The sequence below is a fragment of the Triticum aestivum genome, chromosome 6A (assembly GCF_018294505.1).
Source record: "Triticum aestivum cultivar Chinese Spring chromosome 6A, IWGSC CS RefSeq v2.1, whole genome shotgun sequence".
NCBI lineage: Eukaryota > Viridiplantae > Streptophyta > Magnoliopsida > Poales > Poaceae > Triticum > Triticum aestivum.
In genome coordinates, this window is record NC_057809.1 from 505,196,894 (window position 1) to 505,219,192 (window position 22,299).

General features: G+C 48.1%; 1 protein-coding gene across 1 annotated transcript; it reads left to right on the plus strand.

Annotated features, from left to right (window-relative positions):
* Nucleotides 1-19,256: 19,256 nt before the first annotated feature.
* Nucleotides 19,257-20,535, plus strand: LOC123130842 (putative transcription factor bHLH086). The gene is made up of 2 exons (XM_044550642.1): nucleotides 19,257-20,002; nucleotides 20,102-20,535. Exons 1-2 carry the CDS (start codon nucleotides 19,373-19,375, stop codon nucleotides 20,345-20,347), a joined length of 876 nt encoding a protein of 291 aa, XP_044406577.1. The 5' UTR covers nucleotides 19,257-19,372; the 3' UTR covers nucleotides 20,348-20,535.
* Nucleotides 20,536-22,299: the final 1,764 nt, after the last annotated feature.

The following is a 22,299-nucleotide window of genomic DNA, read 5'->3' on the forward strand; positions in this document are numbered from 1 at the left end:
TAGCACTTTATTAGGGGCGTTACCAGTAATGCCCAACCTTAAATGTACCTTAAACCCTGCATCACTGAGGGCAGGAGAGGGCCGGCGAACTCTATATAAGCCACCCCCTCCTCAGTATGAGGGGTTCGCACCCCTGTTATTCACACATGCATAATTCAATCGACCGCCTCCGGGCACCGAGACGTAGGGCTGTTACTTCCTCCGCGAAGGGCCTGAACTCGTACATCCTGGTGTATTTACAACTTCTCCATAGCTGAGATCTAGCCTCTCCATACACACCCCCCTACATCACTGTCAGAGTTAGAACCACGACAGCAGCCAAGGTGGCGGAGAAGCTCGTCTGTCGCACAATGGGAATCACAAGAGACGGAGAAGATGTTACTGAGGCTACCTTGAACAACTTCACAGCCAAGTTTAAGGAGCAGCTGGCTCCAGAGGTGATCATGGCCATGAGGGAGTTCTTACACCTTGATGATGCTGCTGTCAACGGTGTCGAGGATGCATTGCTGGACCATGGTGGTGAGGGTGCGCTGGAGCTTGCTCAAGAGGGCCATCTAGCACAGGAAGTCGTGGGATCGTAGCCGGCTACGGCTTGATCTCCCAGTCTGCATGCTTGGGCTGTTTTAGTTGATTATGTTAGTCCAACTAAGTAATGTGTCATGGGGTGGCCTTGTTGCTTTCGTTTTTAGGTGTGTGTGTTGTATCAGGGGTGCATGGCGTTGCCTTGTGTTGGGCTACATGCGGTGTTGTACTGCTCCAGTTGGACAGTTGTATCAATGGCTACGTTCTGTGTCCTTTCTAGCTACATGGTCAGGACCGTCAGGTCTATGTGCATGATGGTGTGTCCCATGCTGATACGGCCAATCAACACACTCAGTTGGAACGTCCGTGGCTTAAACTGCTCAGCTAGGCGGGCAACAGTCAGTGCAACGATCGCCGCCTCCTCGTGTTAGCTCGTCTGCTTACAAGAGACGAAGCTTGCCAGTGTTGACAAGTTTGTTGCTGCCTTCCTTGGTGGTAACAGACTCAAAAATTTTGCGCACCGCCCGGCCACTGGGACTAGGGGAGTGATCCTTTTGTTGTGGGACGACAATGTTCTTGACGTCTCCGATATCTCAGCTTCGACCTATTGCAACTTTGGCATGGTCCGCATCCGTGCGATCGACATGTGTTACAAACTCACTTCCATCTATGGTCCCATAGACTATGCTTGCAAGGACGACTTCTTCGCCGAACTTGCCGCCCACAAGCCTTTGGCTAGTGTTGATTGGCTTTCTCTAGGAGACTTCAATCAGATCTATCGTGCACATGACAAAAACAAGAGAAATGTTAATCGAAGTAGGATTAACCGGTTCTGCGCTACTTTGCAATCCTGCGAGCTCAAGGAAATCCATCTTCAGAATAGACGCTTCACGTGGAGTAATGAGCGGGACAACCCAACGCTTTGCAAGCTTGACTCCTTCTTCTGCAATGCGGAATGGGATACGACATTCAACACCCATGTCTTGCATGCTTTGTCATCCTCCCTTTCCGATCATTGTCCGCTCCTTCTCGCGGATGACAGGGGCCCCAGAAGGCCACGGTCCTTCAAATTCGAGAATTTCTGGGTATCTTTGCCTGGATTCAACGAGGTGGTTCAAAAGGCGTGGGACGAGCACGTGGGTCACACGGAGCCTTATCAAGTCTTGCACCATAGGCTCAAGAAAACTGCGATTCAGCTCTCCGAGTGGAGCAAGAAGCTCTTTTCCAAAGCTAAGATTCAACTACATGCAGCCCTGCTTGTGATTCTTCGCCTCGACATTGCACAAGAAGAACGTATTCTTTCTCCCGAGGAACGTGACTTACGTTCTAGGCTCAAGCGGAGGGTTATTAGTTTGGCGGTGCTTGAGAGGGCTAGGAAAAGCCAATGTGCCAGGATTTCAAATCTGAGGGATGGTGATGCAAACACCAGATTCTTTCATCGCCGCATTAATGCCCGAAGACGGAAAAACTACATTCATCGTATCAAACATGCACAAGGGTGGGTGACTGAACATGAGGTAAAAGAAAAGATCATCCATGACCACTTCTCTGAGGTCATGGGGAGGAGAGGCACGTGCAACAAAGATTTTAATTGGGAGGAGCTCAGCACCGAGCCCCATGACTTGCATGACCTTGGCAACACCATCACGGAGGAAGAGGTGTGGGGGGCCATTAAGGAGATGCCTGGCAATAAGGCGCCTGGACCGGATGGCTTCACGGGAACCTTCTTCAAAAAGTGTTGGGGAATCATCAAGCATTCCGTCATGAGGGTTATTCAACGCTTCGATTCCCTACACACCTCCAACTTGCAATGGCTCAATTCTGCCAATGTCGTTCTCTTGCCCAAGAAGGAGGGTGCGGAAGGCATCTCTGATTACAGACCTATTAGCCTTGTCCACGCCATTGCCAAAATCATTGCCAAAGTTCTCTCACTTCGGCTGGCCCCCCACATGAACGACCTTGTCTCAAACGCTCAGAGCGCCTTCATCAAGAGAAGAAGCATACATGATAACTTCATGTGTGTGCGAAATTTTTCTAGACGCCTGCACAAGTGCAAGACCCCGGCTCTTCTGTTCAAACTTGACATCAAGAAGGCTTTTGACTCAATCAAGTGGGAATACATCCTTGATGTGCTTCAACGGTTGGGGTTCCCCGACAAATTCCGGGCTTGGATTGCCGTGCTTCTATCCACATCTTCATCTCAGATCCTTTTAAATGGGTTGCCCGGCCCTCCAGTGAAGCATAGGTGCGGACTTAGGCAGGGGGACCCCATTTCCCCCCTACTTTTTGTCATTGCGATCGACCCCCTCCACAAGATTTTGGACCTTGCAACTCGAAAAGGTCTCCTGCATAAGATCCGTGGGCGTGGGGCCATGGTGCGAACCTCCCTCTATGCTGACGACACGGCGGTTTTTGTAGCTCCTATCAAGAAGGACATTGACAACCTTGCCTCTATCTTGAGAGGCTTTGGCGAGGTGACGGGCCTATGCACCAACTTCCAAAAAAGCTCCGTCGTGCCAATCCGCTGCAATCACCTTGACCTTGACCATATTCTTCAGAGCATGCCAGCCGCACGGGCATATTTCCCGGTTAAATACTTGGGGTTGCCTCTCTCTGTTTGGAAACTTAAGCATGTTGACTTCCAATACCTCAAAGACAAGGTGGCTGCCAAATTGGTCACTTGGGAGGGCCAAGACATCACTACCATCGGACGCACGACCCTCGTCAAGTCGGTCATCTCCTCCCAAGCGGTGTACTCTATTACGCCTCTTATCGTGCCAGCAAGATCACTTCATAACCTAAACAAAATTGAGAGGGCTTTCCTTTGGTCCGGCGCGGATAAAACAACGGGAGCCAAGTGCAAGGTCAACTGGCAAGTGGTGTGCCGACCAAAGGAGTACGGTGGATTAGGAGTCCTCAATACCGACAAGTCCGCACGTGCTCTGTGCCTTCGCTGGCTTTGGTATGAATGGACGGAACCCCACAAGCTGTGGGTGGGTTTTGGCAATCCTTGCACCGAGGATGACCGCCAGTTTTTCTACGCCTCTACCACCATCACTGTGGGTGACGGCACTAGAACACCGTTTTGGGATGCCCCCTGGCTTCTTGGTTGCAAGCCCAAGGATATTGCGCCGCTAATCTACGAGGCATCAAGACGGAAGAATTGGTCGGTGCATGAGGCTCTTCGAGGGAATGCGTGGATCTTCAAAATCCGCCACAACACCACTTTCTCCAGCAACCACATTCGGGAATTTTTGACTCTTTGGATGCTTGTGCACAACTTCCACCTTGATGAACAAGCCGAAGATGAAATTGTTTGGAAACACGCGAATGACGGAATCTACACGGCGGCTACCGCATACAAGGCTCAGTTCCTTGGCTTGACCCTCTCTCCCATGGACCGCATGGTCTGGAAGGTTTGGGCTCCTCCCAAGGTTAAATTCTTTTCCTGGTTGGCATTGCAAGATAGGATTTGGACCGCCGATCGCTTGGAGAGGCGTGGGTGGCCAAATTGCGGCCTCTGCCCTCTTTGCAAGAGGGAGCAGGAAACGGGTGCTCACCTTTTCTTCAAGTGCCGCTACACGATTAGGCTTTGAAGAGCCATCATCGAGAAGATTGGCTTACATCACATGGATACATCAATGTGGCACCTCCACGAAACCGTCAAAGAGTGGTGGGACAAGAGAACCGACTGTACCAATCCTAATTGGCATGCTATGGCCTCCCTCACCATGCTTGTCTCTTGGACAATTTGGAACGAAAGAAATGCTAGGGTGTTCCGTCACAAGTGCATGCCTCCGCCTGTTATCCTTACCACCATTCTGGACGAGGCCAAGCTTTGGGTAACCGCTGGCGCTAAAAGACTAGGGAACTTGTTGTTGCGCGAGTAATTGTGTGTGTTGTATAACTCTAAACTCTATTCTCTACTTATTTAATTGATGAGGCAAATATTTTTCCTCCATTTCGAAAAAAATACAATAGGTATATGCATGTGGCATATGTGTGAGTAATTCTGATTCAGTTCTCCCGCAAAAGCAAACTCCAATGTTAAGGGCCTCTTCAATTCAAGATTCACAAAAAGAAGGCGGAACATAACCTTAGTATTTTTGCCGTACAATGTTTGATTCATATGAATATTTATTTATTGGATACAATCCTATGCGAATTTGCTCAAAAAATCCCACTCCACTACATTTCATAAGAAAATTTTCCATTAACTCAAACCTCTTGTAAATATTGTTTAGTTCCTCATGTGGTTCAATAAAACTAACTTTTGTGCAATTCAATAATGCATGATTCGAGTGGACATTTATGCAATCCTAGTTTTTCTTACACTTGTACTTTCTAAAATCAAGTGAATCAAAAAGGCCCATTTTAAAAAAATGGATTGCAACAATATCAACCTGATACACCCACATAAGAATTTAGGGTCTCTTTGATTGGAATGGTTTTCATAGGAATTTCGGAAGGATAGAATCCTTGGAATTTTTTGTAAATTGGTTGTTTGATTAGTAGGATTGAATCATACGGGAATTTATCTTAACAAACCTATAAATTTGATTTAAAATAAATCTTAGCATCTAGTCAAATATCTTGAAATTTAGTCCTTTGTTTTCTTGGTGGCACAATTAAAGAAAGCAAAATCCTATAGGATTTGAATAGGCATGTCATTCAATTCCCATGTTATTTCTATTCCTGGGCTTTTAGAATTTTGCGAATCAAAGAGACCCTACTAAATAATAATTTAAGAATAAGCATAAGTGACCATGTCAGTCTCCTGCCACCAAGGGCACCAATTATTGTTGTACTTTCATGTTCACTCGCTCTCTAATTAGCAGCTAATCAATTCACAACTCATCCATAGGTCTACCATTTTCTTTCTCCCGTGAGAGTCAGGACAGAGTAGCGTACTAGCTAGGGCGCTTGAAACACTACATAGAATTGGTGACAACTGACAACTTGGCCAATGAGCTACCGAAAAGTATGCTTCTTCCCTCCTGTTCTAAATCTTATCTCAAAGTACAAATTGTACTTGAAACAATTTGAAAATGCAGGTGTCATTTCGGGAAAGTCTCAACCTGGCCATGGTACGCACCAATTTAAAATCTCATCCGAAGTACAGATTCGGCATGTTAACGTGTTAGGAGCTTTTTGTCAAACAAATAAAGATGTACGTACATGCTGGATTCTTCAAATTGTAAAACTGAGCGTACTTGCACTCATCTTGCATTATTAGCCCTGACCACGTGTTTGACTGCCATAGAACAGTTCGGATTTCAATTTTCCGTTCCCATGGTATATTGGTGTCCTTCCATCATGCTTCGTCTTCTTCGCGGCAAGAGGGCGACGGCAACACATGATGACTTCGGCTTGGTGGTGCTCTTTTTAGCACCGTATATCAAGCTCCGGGCCGTTACTTTTTTGAAGACGTCGTTTTCGGATAATCTTTCTCTTAGCTCATGTATTGTCAAGAACGGTGGATGACGTTGCTAGTCTGTTGCCAGTTGTTGGTTGGGCTGGCTTTCTTTATTTTTCTTTCTTCTTTTCATCTTTTTTGGCTGTGTGCTCGATGTCTTGATTAGGTTTTCTAGAGGCCAGGTGTAATTGATATCGTCTTGATGTCAATATATTACCTTTTATCAAAAAAGTAATATAGATTCCAACAATGCATGCCTCATATTGCACACACTAGATTCGTCAGTATAAAAGCCTCTATGAACGGTGCTTTCAAAGGTGGGCTCTCTTGGGACAACGATGGCCACGATACCCTCACCACCATTGTTGGGGCCAAGTGGCCAACCAACCCTCGCCGTGATGGAACATGGGGTTTAGATGATATTTCCCTTCACTCACCTGCAACCCTCGGGCATGTCATGTATGTGGGTGACAAGGCTCTTGTGCCAGGTGTGTTGGCACATAATCCGAATGCTTTCTTTGCAAAAGAGCTTTGTGACATACTCACCACCTTGGAAGCTGCTAGCTCAAGATCTGGCAATGTGATTGCTTGCCTTCTGACAGGGACAACAATCAGGAAAAAGAATGAAGAAGTCACTTAGTGGCAAAGGCAAGAATAGTGCCGCCATAGGAAAGACGCCCGCAATTGCTTGGTAGATTATCTTGGCCTCTCAGCTTGTCCTCATGGTTTGGGTTGTCACCGTGCTGTTGATGGTGCTCGTTGTCTCTTGTCGTGGTTGTTAGAGATATATTTGGGATACATGTATTTGGTAGTCTAGAATTTGTCATTCGTCTCCTACCTTATCTTCAGGAGAGGCGTCTTGCCCTTCAAGCCTTGTACTCAATATATACTCGCCGTCGAGGCTCAATAATACATCCATCATATTCCGCACCAAATCCCTCTTTCCCTTCTTTTTTTTGACGAAAAGCAGCCTTAGTGCTGATTTCATTGCAATAAGAGAAAGGCCAAGATTACAAGGTTTAGGAGCGTTAGTAATTAGGTATATACAACTGAAAGATTAGCGGGGTTAGGCGGCCAGGGGCCGGCTACACTACGGTAGCGGCACAGTTAGTTTGGCGGCATCCACATCGCTCTGACGAGGCCTGCTGTGCACCATAGTCGTAGCTCCTCGTTGATCAGTGAGCAAACCTCAGTGATCGCCGATGCATGTTGCTAAAAATCCTAGCGTTTCTCTCCTTCCTGACATGCCACCAAGTGCAAATGACGAGATAGTTGATCTTCCTTCTTTCCAGCTTCGAGAGGCTTCGAACTGAGCTGAACCAGCAATCTTCAAGGGAGGACTCGTCCGCTCTTGGCAGGCTGATTTGTACCTGGAACCTCTGTAAGATCATCTGCCATAGCGAGCGAGTGAATTTGGCATTGAGCAAAAAGATGTACGGCGGTCTCAGGTTGCAGCTAGCACAAAGTGCATATTGGGGTGTGAGGCCAGTTCTTCTTTGCGAGCTGATCTGCAGTATTGCACCACCCTTGGATTGCGGGCCAAGCGTGAATTTGGCACTTGGGAGGCACCCGCGATGACCAGATTAGCATGTTGTGGTTGGTTCTGATTCGCCCTTGAAACATCATGTGGTAGGCTGTCCGGGTCGAGTATTGACCATCAGCCGTCCACTTCCATCGGATGCCGTTGGGTTGAGTTGGACAGAGGTTGACTTGTGCCGTAATATTCCAGACGCATATGTAGTCAGCCAAAACTTGGGTAGTTGGATTTGCTTTGATGCATGTTATCCACTTATGGTCAGCCAGCGCCGCCAATAGCGAGAGATTGTGTCCTCTGCTATGTGAGTAGATCTGGGGGAACATTTCTCTTAGTGGAGTACCCTGCCACCAATGGCTGTGCCAGAAAGAGATGGAGGCTCCCGATCCAATCGTGATCACCGTGCTTGCAATGAAGATGTTGTAGGCTAGCTTATCTGAGGGGAAAGGCAGCCCTGTCCAAGGCTTGTCCGGGAGCTTGGCCTGTTGCCAGAGCCAGCGCGTGCGCAACGCGGCGCTGTGGAACTCGAGGTTTGAGATACCCAGCCCTCCATAAGTGGTCGGTCTGCAGATGAACTTCCAATTCACCAGGCATTTTCTGCCTGAGACCGCACTCTTGCCAGCCCAAAGGAAAGGACGTTGAATCTTGTCAATCTTCTGGTTTAGCCACTTCTCTTGCGGGATTGCAATCATCTGAAAGGTTGGCATCGCAGATAGCACGACCCGTACCAGAACGACTCTCCCAATCAGGTTAATCAAATCAACCTTCCATCCGGAGCATTTGCCAGCAAGGCGATCGACCGCCGGTTGTAGGTCAATCCTATGCAATTTCTTGTCCGATAGCGGCATGCCAAGGTAAGTGCAGGGGAATGAACCTTGTGCACAACCTAGCATTTGTTGCAAAGGCGAGGTGTCCTGGTGTTGGCAGCAGATCGGGAAGAAGCTGCTTTTGCTCATGTTGGTGTGCAGACCAGTCGCTTGTCCAAACATGTGAAGGATAGAGCTGATCGCCCTCGCATCTTCGGTCACAGGCTTGGAGAAAATGACCACATCATCCGCGTAGATCGAAGTCCTGTATCTCATGTTTTGGTTCTCGAAAGGGGTTAGGATCCCAACAGTACTTGCCTTATCCATGATCCGCGCGAGGCAATCCATGATCAGAACAAAAAGGAGAGGCGAGATAGGGTCTCCCTGGCGTAAATCGCTCCTGTGGTCGATCCTGGGTGAGACCTCACAGTTGACTAGGACTTTGGTTGAACAAGTGAGCAGGAGCGCCGCAATACAACTCCTCCATTTTATCCCAAAACCCCTGTGATCCAGCAGTTGCATCAGGAACTCCCAAGAGGTGGAGTCGAACGCTTTGGATATGTCCAACTTGAGTAGGAAGGCTGGCGTGTTTTTTTGTTTGAGGGCTCTGGTCAGGCTCTGAACATATACAAAATTATCATGTATGCTGTGCTTCTTGATAAAAGCACTCTGGAACTGAAGGATCAGCTCCGGCATTAATGGTTGTAGGCGTCTTGCTAGAACTTTTGTGAGCTTGGCAAAGTTGTGTATGAGGCTAATAGGTCTGAAGTTGCGAGGGTGGTTTGCTCCTCCATGCTTTGGGATGAGGATCATGAACGCGGAGTTGAGGAGGTGCAGGTTTTGGGTATTGCGTGACTGGAATTTCCAAACCGCGCACATTAAGTCCCCCTTGATTACTTCCCAACATGCTTTGAAGAACAGCCCCGAGAAGCCGTCAGGCCCTGGTGCTTTCTCCGGGTGGATATCAAACAGCGCGGCTTTGACCTCATCTTCTGTGAAAGGTTCTTCTAGGGGCCCCGTGTCCATCGAGGGGAACGGAATGGATCCAAGATTCAGAGTTTGAGGACGGGCTTGCTAGGTGCCCAGCAATGCTTCGAAGTGGTTGTGGATTGCAGTCATCTTTGCCTGTTGATCTATCATCGCTATCTCGTCAATGATCAGTGAGGGGATTAAAATTTTTCCCTCTCTCCCTTCTAACATGGTATCAGTTTCTGAGTTATAAACACTAGCAGCCGCCGCTCCCGCACCCGCGCGTCGCCCTCAGGGCAGTCGGCCTCCATGACCGCCGCCGGAAGCCGCGCCACCCATACCTAGGTTCGTCCGCCGGTCGTGTTGACCAGTTGTCCTAGAGAGTCTTTTTCCTGATCCTTTGATCCGGATTTTCTCTCTCTTGCCGGTCGTCTTAATCGGTGTTTCTTTTTTGTTTTCGGATCTAAAATCAGTTTGCATCGCCCACCATCACCGTCGAACCTCACGCGCCTCTATTCCGACATCGGCGCGTCCAACCGGCTTTCACCGATCCGGCGGCTTCGCGTGACATGCGGCAGCCTATGACTGCTGTCCACATGTCCGTCCGCCTGTCGCTCTGTGCCGGCGGCCGCCATGATCCGATCGGGACTCCTCCGTCCATCCCGTCTCCATCCACCGGATCGGTCGCTGCTTTGCATCTCAAGCTTCATGCATAATGGTGCGGAGGCCATCGGTCGTTCCCTCGTCGTCAACTCACGCGCTCAACACGGGCGTAGTTGACGCCGCTGTGGCCGGCCGTTCGCGCTGGCCACAGACCCCGCCGCTTGGGCCGGTTCACATGTTCATGCAAATGGTTGCAAGTGCGCAAGTGTTGGCCTGGACAACGTGTCCGTGCAGGTCATGGTTTGGCCATGCTGATCGTTGCATCAGGTGTGCCTCGCGTCCTTGTACGCGTCAATCAGGTTCCGGTATAATTTATCTCCGGATGCCAGCTCTTGTCACGACCGGCCGCCTCACTCCGACCTCGCAGGCGTCTGGGCTGATCATCCGAGCGTACGCGATTCGCTTCATCTACGTCGCGCGATCGACCTGGCCAGTTGATTGCGCACGTCTTCATAGGTCCCGTGAAGATTGTCAGGAGTATAGTGCGCCCGCTCTACCGATTGAGCATTGGGCTGCCACTGCATCGCCCCGTCGGACCGCAGTGCCGCTGCCCCGTGGTTTTCCTTATGGCTGCATCGACTTGCGTGTCGCCGCTGCGTCGTCCTTTTGTGTCGTAGTGCCGTGATACGCAGTTCTTGCCGCTGCCCCGAGGCCGTCCTCGCGGTTGCGTCGACATGCCCTCCGCCGCTACGTTGGCTCTTCGGGTTGTAGCGTCGCGGCCCGCGGTCCCCGCTGTCGCCCCAACCTGCCCGCCACCGCTGCATCGTTCCTTTGAGCCGTAGCGTCACGGCCCGCGGTCCACTGCCGTTCCCGTGCGTCGACCTCTCGTGGTATGCACCGCGCCGCCTCCCTTGGCGCGGGAACGCCACCGTCCGCGCCGGTCTTCGTCACGCTGTCAAGTTCCTTACATACTTTGAGCACCGCCGCCACACTACTAACCTAGCCGCTGCCGCCGCCACTCTTCTTCCGCCGTTGCCGTTGCTACGTCCGTAGCCGCCGTCCACCCCCTTCGTCTTCGTCCTAGCACTAGCCCATCGCCAGCGTCGCCGTCATCTACCCCGACCACTTCGTCTACTCCGATCATCGTTGATGACATTGGCCCCGCGCTGATGGAACGCCGCAATCGTCGTCGAGTTCTTCTCTGCTAGCCTCTCAGACTTCTTTGACATGGCGTACAGCTTGTGCAGGTCCTCGTCTACGCATGCCCGATACTGGCAACACCGGTGCGTGCCTTCGTCCACGACGTGTCCCCGGGCCTGGCAAGTCTGGAGCACGCTTCGTCAACTTCGTCTTCGTCCGTCTACGCATGCCCGGCGCTGGCAACACCGATGCGTGCCTTCGTCCACGACGTGTCCCCGGGCCTGGCAAACCCGGCGCAACGCTTCGTCAACACCGTCTACCTCCCGGCGCACCCTACTCCGACATCACTGCGCTCATGCTAACTCAGCGGCTCCTTGCGCCCGCAGCTCCACAGCGTTTTTCTTGACACAGGCTACCCCGACTCGACATCGACCACGGTATTCTTTGCACGACTACCTCGACCACGTCTACACCACCCTACGCTCTCGGCTACCTCGACATCGGCACAAAGGGTTATCATTCGCTTGAGCAACTTGTCGGCTTCCTCTATGGTCAACGCGTCCGCGACGCGACACTGTCCACGACGCTCCCGCTACGACCGCGGGGGGATGTCAGCCCGTCGGCTGCTATTCTCTCCAGTCTGACCATTTGCGACGCTCCCGTTGTCTGCGACGCTACCGCTACGACTGTGAGGGGATGTTAGAGATATATTTGGGATACATGTATTTGGTAGTCTAGGATTTGTAATCCGTCTCCTTATCTTCAGGAGAGGCGTCTTGCCCTCCAAGCCTTGTACTCAATCTATACTCGCTGTCGAGGCTTAATAATAAATCCATCATATTCCGTAACAACCCCTCTCTCTTCCTTCTAACAGTGGTATTCCCGTCAGGGGTTCCATTGCATTGCAAGTGTTGAGGGTTGTGGTTGTGTGTTGGGGGTATTTGACGGACCGCTTGCGCGGTAGTGTTGTTTCATGATTTGTGAGTAAGTAGTCCACTTGTAGTCTGTTTGTTTGGTTTTTGTCCGATTTTTCATAAAGCAACACTATTTTTTTTCTTGCTTTTCTTCTTCTTAATTAACCGATGCAAAATTTTGGCTTCTACTTCGAAAAGATAAGCACTCTACTTGGCTTGGCTTGCGGATGATAGCCCTTCCCTGGGCCAAGGTTCAGTGACTCAAAGAACTCCCGCAGTAGTGCTGCAAAGCAGAACATGTACGCCATGTATCTACTCCAGTTACGCTTCACCAACTTATGCCGGAACAAGGTAAAAGATCCATGGTCACTGTACGCGTGACCTACCCGGCCGAGCAAGCGTACTTGCAACATGCACGTGTGCAGACAGACGAATTGGTGGATGCGGCCGGCCCCGCACGGACGCTCGGCTACTCACACCTGCGCGCGTACGTGTGGTGCGCATGCAGCAGACAGAACGATTGGCCCGCACGCACGCTTCGGTTTGTTAACTCTCAGGCGGTCGGCTGGATCGTCTCCTCCAGCAGCTAGCTTGATCTTAGGAACGGTGCCATGGCGATGTGAGAATCCTATTTCCAGAGTGCAACATGCCTGCATGGGAGGATCCTAGAAGAGAGCCCAGTATATACTAACTTAAATCGGGCAGTCGATCGATCTGGTTGCACCCGTCCGGCCAACGGCCGAAACCGATCGGTAACTAGATTAGTATCTATGTGCTCGAGCGGCTTCTTAGTTGGTCCCCCAAGCTCATTAATGAACTCCACGTGCGCAGATTAGTTGAGATTGAGAAACCCTGGTTGGGCTGGGCTGGGGCACGCACGCCATTAATTGCCTAAATCCCTGGTCGATCCATCCACCGATCGAGCATTAGCCAAGGGATATGCCTGCATGCCAAGTTGACGAGGGCATATGGACACGTATTTTCTCCTTTTTTTTAGTCTGCATATAAAGCTTGATCAAAGTCAAGCTTTGTAAAATTTGACTAACTTTATACTTCCTCCGTTTTAGTTTATAAATCCTGCGCGTATACCTAAGTTGCCAATTTTATTACCCTAATATAAACTATATAACACAAAATTATGCCATTTGAAAATAGAACATCTAAAGTTTATATTGGTATATTTTTTGTAATATATGACTTGTTTTAGGTTGATCAAGTTGACAACCTAGGGATACACGCACGTCCTGTAAACTGAGAGAAAGGAAGTACTAAAAAAATATCATTATTCATAATATGAAATCAATATAGTTTTATTACTATCGATGTTCATTTTTTTAATATAAATTTGACCACATTTTGTATAGTTTGATTTTAATCAAATCTTATACGCAAAGTAAAAGAAACGGAGGGAGTACTCCGCTGGAGCCGGGTCTCCAGCTAATGAGTGCCATTGCCCGACCAAACAACCATGCAGTAAATCGTTGACAGCAAGTACCCCTACAGTAACAGAGTTTGTCCAGCGTTAACAGCAAGTAGGTGTAACAACATGGGATTATATGCTTTTGGGAGTACATGCTATCACGTCTTTTGTCCGTCAGGCATTTGAGATTCTGATCTACTCGAGATTGCTGTAAATGGCAAATCGAGAGTGGCATGTGTGGCTCCGTTCCTCCGAATTAAACCAGCACGGAATCGTATGGAGTTAATCTGTCAATCAATGGATAGATCCAAACCAACAATGAGATCAACTCCACCGCCGACACGTAGACGTGCATGCTCGCTTGCTATTCCAGGTCCGGCTGACTCGCAATTAAAGGAGAGATAGATCAACTTGACGCAGAAAGAGAGAGATGATACTGCAGCATTAATGGCAAGCATGGATGTGGACAAGTATCGTCGTCATAAGACAGGCGCATTAATCACAGGGCGTGCGCACGCGCTTAAACAAACACACTGGGCCAGGAGACATCGAGTTATATTTGTGGTGTCACGGGCAGGCAGATCAGTAAGAACAGCAGGGGGAATTGCAGGTTTAGCCAGCACCCGGGCCAGGGATTAATGGTATCCCAAGCATCCTGTCCCCTAATTTCTCCTCGCTTTCTATGTCGCCTATGGTCCTCCTAATCTGATACGCGCGCGCCAAACTTTAACAGAATGGGCGAGCATGATATATCGCTTGCATAGGGGATCGACGGTTGAGATGATGGAAATAAGTATCGAGTTTGTAATAGAAGTGTGTGCAAAGTTTCACTCGGTTGAGATGATATAGCGCTAGCAAGGTGTCAATTGAGCATGACTTGTGATACATGCGTTCACAGGAAATCTCGAAGCAACATGCTAATCAAAATAAAACTGTGATCACTTATAGTACCCCCAAAATTGTACTGCATTTTCAAACTGGAAATAATCTACACTTTTTTCACTAATAAAGAAAGAGCTCTTTTACAGTGCCCATGAATTAATATAAGCCGTCTATTTCTGGCAATCCAATGGCCAGTATGCTCCGGTACTCCATCTTTTGTTCCAGGGAGTACTGAGTCGATGAGTCACTGAGTACCCTAATCTAAGGGGCAAAACGGTAATCGCATCAAAATCATTTTATGGTTATTTATTTTGAGGATATTTTGATATTCCCCCCTGTAACATCTGGTTCGTACAAATGTCGCGCTGCACTCGTTTCCGTCCATGAACGCCGCATCCACTGCGATCTGCTTCGCATGCTACCGCCGCCGTGCTTGTGTCCTCCACAATCAGGTCGGAAACTCGCACGTTCTAATCCCTGAACATAATGGATGGATTTGTGAAGCCCAGTAGTGCATCCTCAAGCTGGAGGAATGCAGCGGATGGATACACTGTCCCAGGCTTTTCACCAGACGATGCACCAGCGGAGAATCAACGGAGACATCGAGGGCAAGAGCCGAGCGTGCAGCCGACGGTGCGATTGCCATGGGCGACGGCAACAATTCTGCTGGACTGAAGAGAAATTTTCAATCTGGCTGGCGGCGGCGGCACCTACTAGCCTCACGGCTGGGATGCAGGATCGATCGTAAACTTTTTTCTATGAAGCTGAATGATCGGGCCTCTATCGTAAAAGGTCTAACTTACCCTTCATCATGGACGGCTAGATCTGTTTGGTACTCCGGTTAATGCCATGGGAGTACCAGGTAGGGTACCGTAAAAGAGCTCTAAAGGAATTAGTGTTTCTGCCCATCTCTCGGCAATTTTGCAGAAAACCACCTACCATTTTCGGAAATCAACCCGTGGTCTTGTTTTAAAGTTAATAAGAAAAACATCATTTCTTGCGGAAAACCCCTTGATCTTTTAGTTAATCAACCAACAGCCCTGTTTTAAGTGAATCCAGGAATCCTTCTTTTGCATAAAGCCTATGATATTTCATTTAGTAAACCCGCAATCCATCTAGAAAATAACATTATTTTAGTGGCAGATTCAGATGCATTTTAAGAACATCCCTAACTTCTAAACTCTAACTTCAATTCTAACATGCAATATACGGAAGTTATCAAAAAATGTGTGGAATTTGAATACGATGTTGTTTTACCTATTAAATCTTTTTAAATGCTATTTTGGATGCAACCTTAATCAATAGCGCACTACTCGTCTTTCTTTTGTACCGATGTAGATCCGATTGGAAATCAATGCCTCAACGAAACCACATTAGAGACAAAAGAAATATTCTATAAACTGGCATGCACGCCTCGACAAAATCTCGCGGGGGAAAACGAAGCAGATTTCTCTTCTTATGCGGAGAGAGAGAGAGAGAGAGAGAGAGAGAGAGAGAGAGAGAGAGAGAGAGAGAGAGAGAGAGACCTTAGAATTGATCACATTCGAACGCGTTATGGTTATGTGAGCACTGCTACTCTTGTAGGAGTTCTTAGATTTCCCTGAAAAGGAAGGGTGATATAGTGCAACAGCAGAAAGTATTTCTCTCAAATAAGAACCAAGATTTATCAAGCCATTAAGAGGCAACACACATACAATGTTAGTAGCACCTGCACACAAACAAAATAACCGCTTACACCCAACAAAGGCAAGGGGGGTCGTCACTCCCCTTGTTTTTGCTAGCCACAAGGTTAAAAGCTAATAATAGTAAAGATAGCAAAGGATAATAGTAACTAGGATAATGATAGAAAATTGGTAGCAACTATCGGAACTTGTAAATATATGGAGAATGGACCCGGGGTCATAGGTTCACTAGAGTCATCTCTCTCGAAGGCAGTATAGCGATGGGTAAACCAATTACTGTTGGGCAATTGACAAAATTGCGCAAAGTTAGGAAGATCATCCAAGGCATAATCATTATATAGGCATCCTGCTTGCATCTACTACTGTTACTCCTCCAATCGACCGCTACCCAGCATGCATCCATGGCATTAAGTTCAGAACAAACAGAGTAACACTTTAAGAAAAATGACACGATGCAGACAAAATAAACCCAATCAATATAAAAAACCCATTGTTTTACCATCAATGCCAACAATATAATACATGTCTCGCTAGCCCTTCTGTCACGAGGTGAGGACATTGCAAGATTGAAAACCCATCACAAAGCACCTCTCCTACTGAAGATAAATCAATCTAATTGGCCAAAGCAAATAGATAGATTGGAGAGAAATACAAAGCTATAACAACCATGCATAATAAAGTTCAGAAAAGATCAATTACTTTCAATACATAATCTGATTATAAACCCACAATTCATTGGATCCCAACAAACACACCGCAAAAGAAGATTACACCGGATAGAAGTCCAAGAAGATCGAGGAGAACATGGTACTCCCTCCATTCCCTTATACAAGGCCACAAACTCAAATTACAGATACCAAGGCAAAATTTAATGACTGCTTTTCAAGCAACTTTTATCTTCGTTAACCAGGATCATTAATACGTCTGCATGCATGGAAGGAAGCAATGGGAAGGAAGTAGCATAGTGTCATTATGACTACATGCATGCAAGTATTAAACAAGTTGCTAGTATGAGAAAACATCATTAATTTTTGCCCCGATCACTGTTAGTGGCTTGTATAGATGCAAAATGTAATTTTTATAGTGGCCTTGTATAAGGGAATGGAGGGAGCACTGAAGATCAAAGAGAGAAAATAAACCATCTATGTACTAGCTATGGACTCGTAGGTCTGTGGTAAACTACTCATGCATCATCGCAAGGCAGCAAGGATGATGTAGAAACCTTCCGTGATCGATTCTCCATTTGGAAGAGTACTGAAAAATGCCTCCAGATGGGATCGCGGAAGAACAGAAGATTGCGCCAGCAGAAAAAGTGTTTCTGGTGGATCCCTATTGGTTTGGGAATATTTGTGAATTTATAGGCTTGGAATTTGGTCAAACGAAGTTGCATGGGCCCACGAGCTCAGGGGAGCACCTACCCACTGGGGCATGCCCTGTGAGGTCGTGGCTCTCTTGTAGCTCTTCTGGCCACCTTCTGAAGCTTTTAGGGTCCCTTCTGGTCCAGAAAAAATCAAGGTAAAGTTTCATCGTGTTTGGACTGGTCCCTTCTGGTCCCAGTGCAAGCAAAAAACTAGAGCTGGCACTGGGCATTGGGTTAATAGGTTAGTTCCAGAAAATGATATAAATAACATATAAAGCATGAAAGATTGATAATATAATAGCACGAAACAATCAAAAATTATAAATGCGTTGAAGACGTATCAATCGGCATCTAGAATATTAAACAAAAAATACATGATTTTTTTCATGTTGAATCTAATGATACCGGGTTGATATTATGGATTTTGATATATTTCTCTTCATTTTTAATCAAACTTAAAAGGTTTAACTTTTCAAAGAAGTAATACACTTTATTTTTTTAAGTAGAGCAACAAAGCACATCCAACCCTTCTAGTTTTAGATGATAGACTAAGGTGAGCATCAATTTATGACTAGTCATACCGGTGTAAGAACATACCAATAAAAGCCATCCTTTTTTAAAAGATGGATGTTAATAGCTTTCTTGACACCGATGCACTTCCTCTTGATATCTTTCGCATTTTATTTTATTTTTTGCTTCTTGACATCGATGCACTGCTTCCACCACCAACTTGGTTTTGTTTCTCACTTGAAGGAACGACTAGCAAAGGTTCTACGTGTTGTTGAAAGAAAACAATGAAAGAAGCAGGATATCAAGGCATTAGTACATTCTAGGAAATGTAGAAAATCCATTTGCGTTGCACGGCCGTAAATAAAGAGAAGGCAAGGCAACTCGGCATATGCGGCCTACTCCCTTCTTTTTGGTTTATAGGGCTTATTTCAAAATTTTAGTTTTTCTATTTTATAAGGCTCAATTTGGTTGTTCCCCATCACATGTTCGGACTTCAAGGTGCATTAAATCATTGCATGCAAGTATTAAGAGAAAACTGACCAATGCATGTACTTTATGCATGCATGCATTGCAATTAATGCATTCGTAAACATGATTTTTTGAGAAAAACAAAATCATTAATTGGATGTTTTTGCAAACTACAAAAAATATTTTACCACTCATCATCTATCTTGGTTGGTGAGATTTTTGAATTGAGTCTTATAAATCGAAAAAAAGGGAGTAGCTGAGCCGCGCTGCATGGCATGGCCACGTGAGAAGAGAGGGGTCGGGAATCTGCAGCGCGTGGGAGAGCCCGTCGCCTCCGCCGCGCCTTCTGCCCCCTGCCTCCCCGCCACCCAAATGGGTCGCCGTTCCTCTTCCTTCAGGCTGGTCACAATGGGCAAGAACATAAGCTAGTAACTTCACACTTCCCTAGACTATGTTACTACCTCCATAGTGGGTAGGAACATCTATGTAGTGTCATGCAATGATGTATTTATTAGGTTATAGACTCATTGTTTCTTGGAGTGTGTGATGTTCCGGTAACTTAGCTAGTTACCACAAGCACCTCTCTCTTCATTAAATACATGCCACATAAGCAAAGTTGTATTGGAGTGTGTGATGTTACTCCTAAGTTCCTCCCCACTGTGACCAGCCTCAGTTCGGTTGGATCCGCACTGCTCACACAATCCCTCCTTCAGTCCTTGATTTCGGAGCTCCGCTGAGTGAACAAACCCGATTGCCCGATACCCGCGATGGAGCTGGCGGGCGAGTTCTTCAGGCTCGCTCCGGGAACAGAGGAGACACAGCTACGGCAAGGATCGGCAGCTCAATCAGCTAGCTAACTCAAGCATTTAATGCGGATGTACTTTGTATAATCCTCCCCACGCCCAGTGTTTTGTTGTAGCGGCCCCCCATGTGCCCGCCGTGGCCCGGGCCTGTGCGCCGCGGCATGTATATATAGCCGGCGCATGGCGCGAAGGCAGCACACAGCTCGCCGCTTATCGCACAGCGCAGAGCTCGATCGAGGTGCAACACTCTGCTAGATTACATCACATAGCTAACTTGGTTTAGCTGCTGCCACGCACGGAAACTACTGGTACTAGCTAGCTAGGTAGCTACGTGATCGTGATCATGGCCTTAGTGCGGGAGCCGATGGTGATGTACGACGCCGGCTTCGACGCCGAAGCATCCGCGTTCGACGCGCTCGGCTACAGCGGCCACGACGCGCTGCTCGGAGGCGTCGACGCGGCGGCGCTCTTCGGGGGCTACGCCTACGCCCACGACGAGCCAACCGGCGCCGCCAGCGCCTACGTGCGGAACAGCGCGAGCTGGGCGAGCGCGGGGCCTTCAGTGCTCTCGTTCGGCCACGGCGCGCGGGGCCACGCGGCCCAGCAGGAGGTCGTGGAGGAGGAGCCCGACTGCGACGCGTGGGTGGACGACATGGACGTAGATCAGGGCCATCAGCACGCGGCGCCGGCGTCGACCATAGGGTTTGACCCGGCCACGGGCTGCTTCAGCCTGACTCAGAGTTCCGTCGGCGCGCGGCGGCCGTTCGGGCTCCTGTTCCCGGGCACGTCCAATGGCTCGCCCGATGCCGCGACGCCGGCGCGCGGTTCCTCGAAGCGATCGTACGCGGACCAGGACGCGGAGCCGCGGACCACCAAGAAGCCGTGCGGTGCGAGCAGGAAGACGAGCAAGGCGAAGCCGGCGGCGCCCACCACTACCTCGCCCAAGGGGGACCCGCAAAGCCTCACCGCAAAGGTAAATTCGGTACCGAATCTTTTTACTGCTCGAATCCATTATACATTGCGTTTCCTTGGGGATTTCAAAAGATCTGAACGTACCGTTCTGTGTGCGCAGAACCGGCGGGAGAAGATCAGCGAACGGCTCCGGACACTGCAGGAGCTGGTGCCCAACGGCACCAAGGTCGACATGGTCACCATGCTCGAGAAGGCATTCAGCTACGTCAAGTTCCTGCAGCTGCAAGTCAAGGTGCTGGCGACGGACGAGTTCTGGCCGGCGCAAGGGGGAACGGCGCCGGAGATCTCCCAGGTGAAGGAGGCGTTGGACGCCATCTTATCGTCGCAGAGGGGGCAACTGAACTGAACTGCTTAGCTAGCCTCCGTGGCAAACATATGGTAGAGATTAATCAGTAACGAACCACCTCGTTCGAAGATAAATAAGGAGGCATATGCAAACGTACATGCTCTGGTTTACTCTCCCCACTATGTAACCTTTTACAGGGGACTTAGGTTGCGTTATATATTCGTACTTGATCTGATGCAGGGATGTAGAGGGAGAGAGGTTTAACATTTTGTTAATCCTAAGATTTTTATAAAATTTAGTTTTATTACATTGTTTCTATAGTTAATTAAATTGAACCCCAATACCCAACGAGCGTTCTTTGTGGGGCTTGGCAATAACGAACGTTTTCCATGGCAAATTATTCGTCAAGCCCAATGTCGAAACTGGATTTGAATCTACATGACTAATGCTTGTACCAATGTGATGAACTTTTTTCAGAAAAAAATCATGCCTTTATAAAAGGTTGTTTTCAGTACTTAGGGAATACCACAAGTACGCTAATTACCCATGTAGGATATGACGACTACAAAAAAAAACCCCTAAGAAAATACTATTTCTCTTTACAGGGACGTGGGTGAGGGGGGGGGGGGGGGGGGGGGGGAGAGGGGGGGGGGTGCAAATATCGTTATCTCACCCGCACACTTCTTCTAGCTTCATGCTACTACTTGTATGAGCCATGTGGTGAGATAAGGGCAACAACCGAATCCTCAAAAGATATCCCTTCAAATTGCTCGCCAAATCTTATCTCCTCAAATACAAGGAGTTAAAAAATGTGTAGAGCTAACCGACACTCAAATCTAACTTCTCAAATCCAAATTGAGCACAAATATGTCTTTCAAAAATGAAATTTGAAACTAGATTAAGAACACATAGGGCATAATTTTACATATTAGTTCATACACAACATCATACTAAGCGTAAAATTAAATCTAACCCAAGCTAAATTTAAGCTAAAACAAGCACAAATCATAGTCGGAGTCGAGATTTATCACCGCGAGCTGTAGGAGCCCGATGCCTTGCCATCATGGGTCCCCATGGGCATCTTCAGCACCGTCTTGTTGTCGGTGTCAGCGAGATTTATGACAACAGGCGGCACTTGTGATTCCCGGTGCTCAGTGTGTGCTGTGTGCCGCCACGACCCATGGGTCAGTGAGGAAGGCGACAACAGGCGTAACATCGACGTGCTCGGCGGAGAGCTGCACGTCAACAACGTAGTGCTCCTCCTCCTCCTTCCATTGGTGGAGGGGCAACACGTGGCCACTGCCATACACCGCTACCTGACATGGGGCTCCTCATCCTATGATGACGACGATTCAGCGGCGATGTTGGATTTCTCCTCCTCTGCCTCCTCCACTGGCACGATGACCAACCGGAGATGTTGGCGGGAGCAGGCAAAGAGATGTGTGGAGAGCATCCTCACCGTGTGGAATAAGGCGACGCGGCAGTGAATTGAGGGCGTGACTTTTGGGCGGTGGTGGTGGCGTATCAGGCGACTGCGGTGATTTCAAGCCCAATTCCGACGATTTTTGGGTAAAATGGGCAACGATGGGAAAGACCTAGGGTTTAAGTGAGGCGCCAGTGGGAATTTATAGCCACAGGAGGCCAATTACGTGATGCGCCAACGGGTGTGTCATTTTCTTAACGAGAAGAGCTAGCATCGAAAAATGAGTGTTTGCTGCTGAAATTTGAAGAGGAGAGGAATCTTTTGAGGCTTTTCTCCTAAAAAATGCCAATATCAGGAATTAAGGATTATTCAGGGTTCGGTTAGATATGACCTAATGGATCTTCAAAGCTGGTCTTCAAATAGCTTGGGTATATGTCCGTTTTTATGTCTGGACGTGGTCCAGAGACATGATGCGGGAGTCGGCCATCGAACCATAGCCGCAAACATCCGCCTCTATTTATGATTTTTAAGAAATTAACCTCGCCAAATTAACCTTCCGCTTATAGAAAGTCGATCTTCCACCGAATAG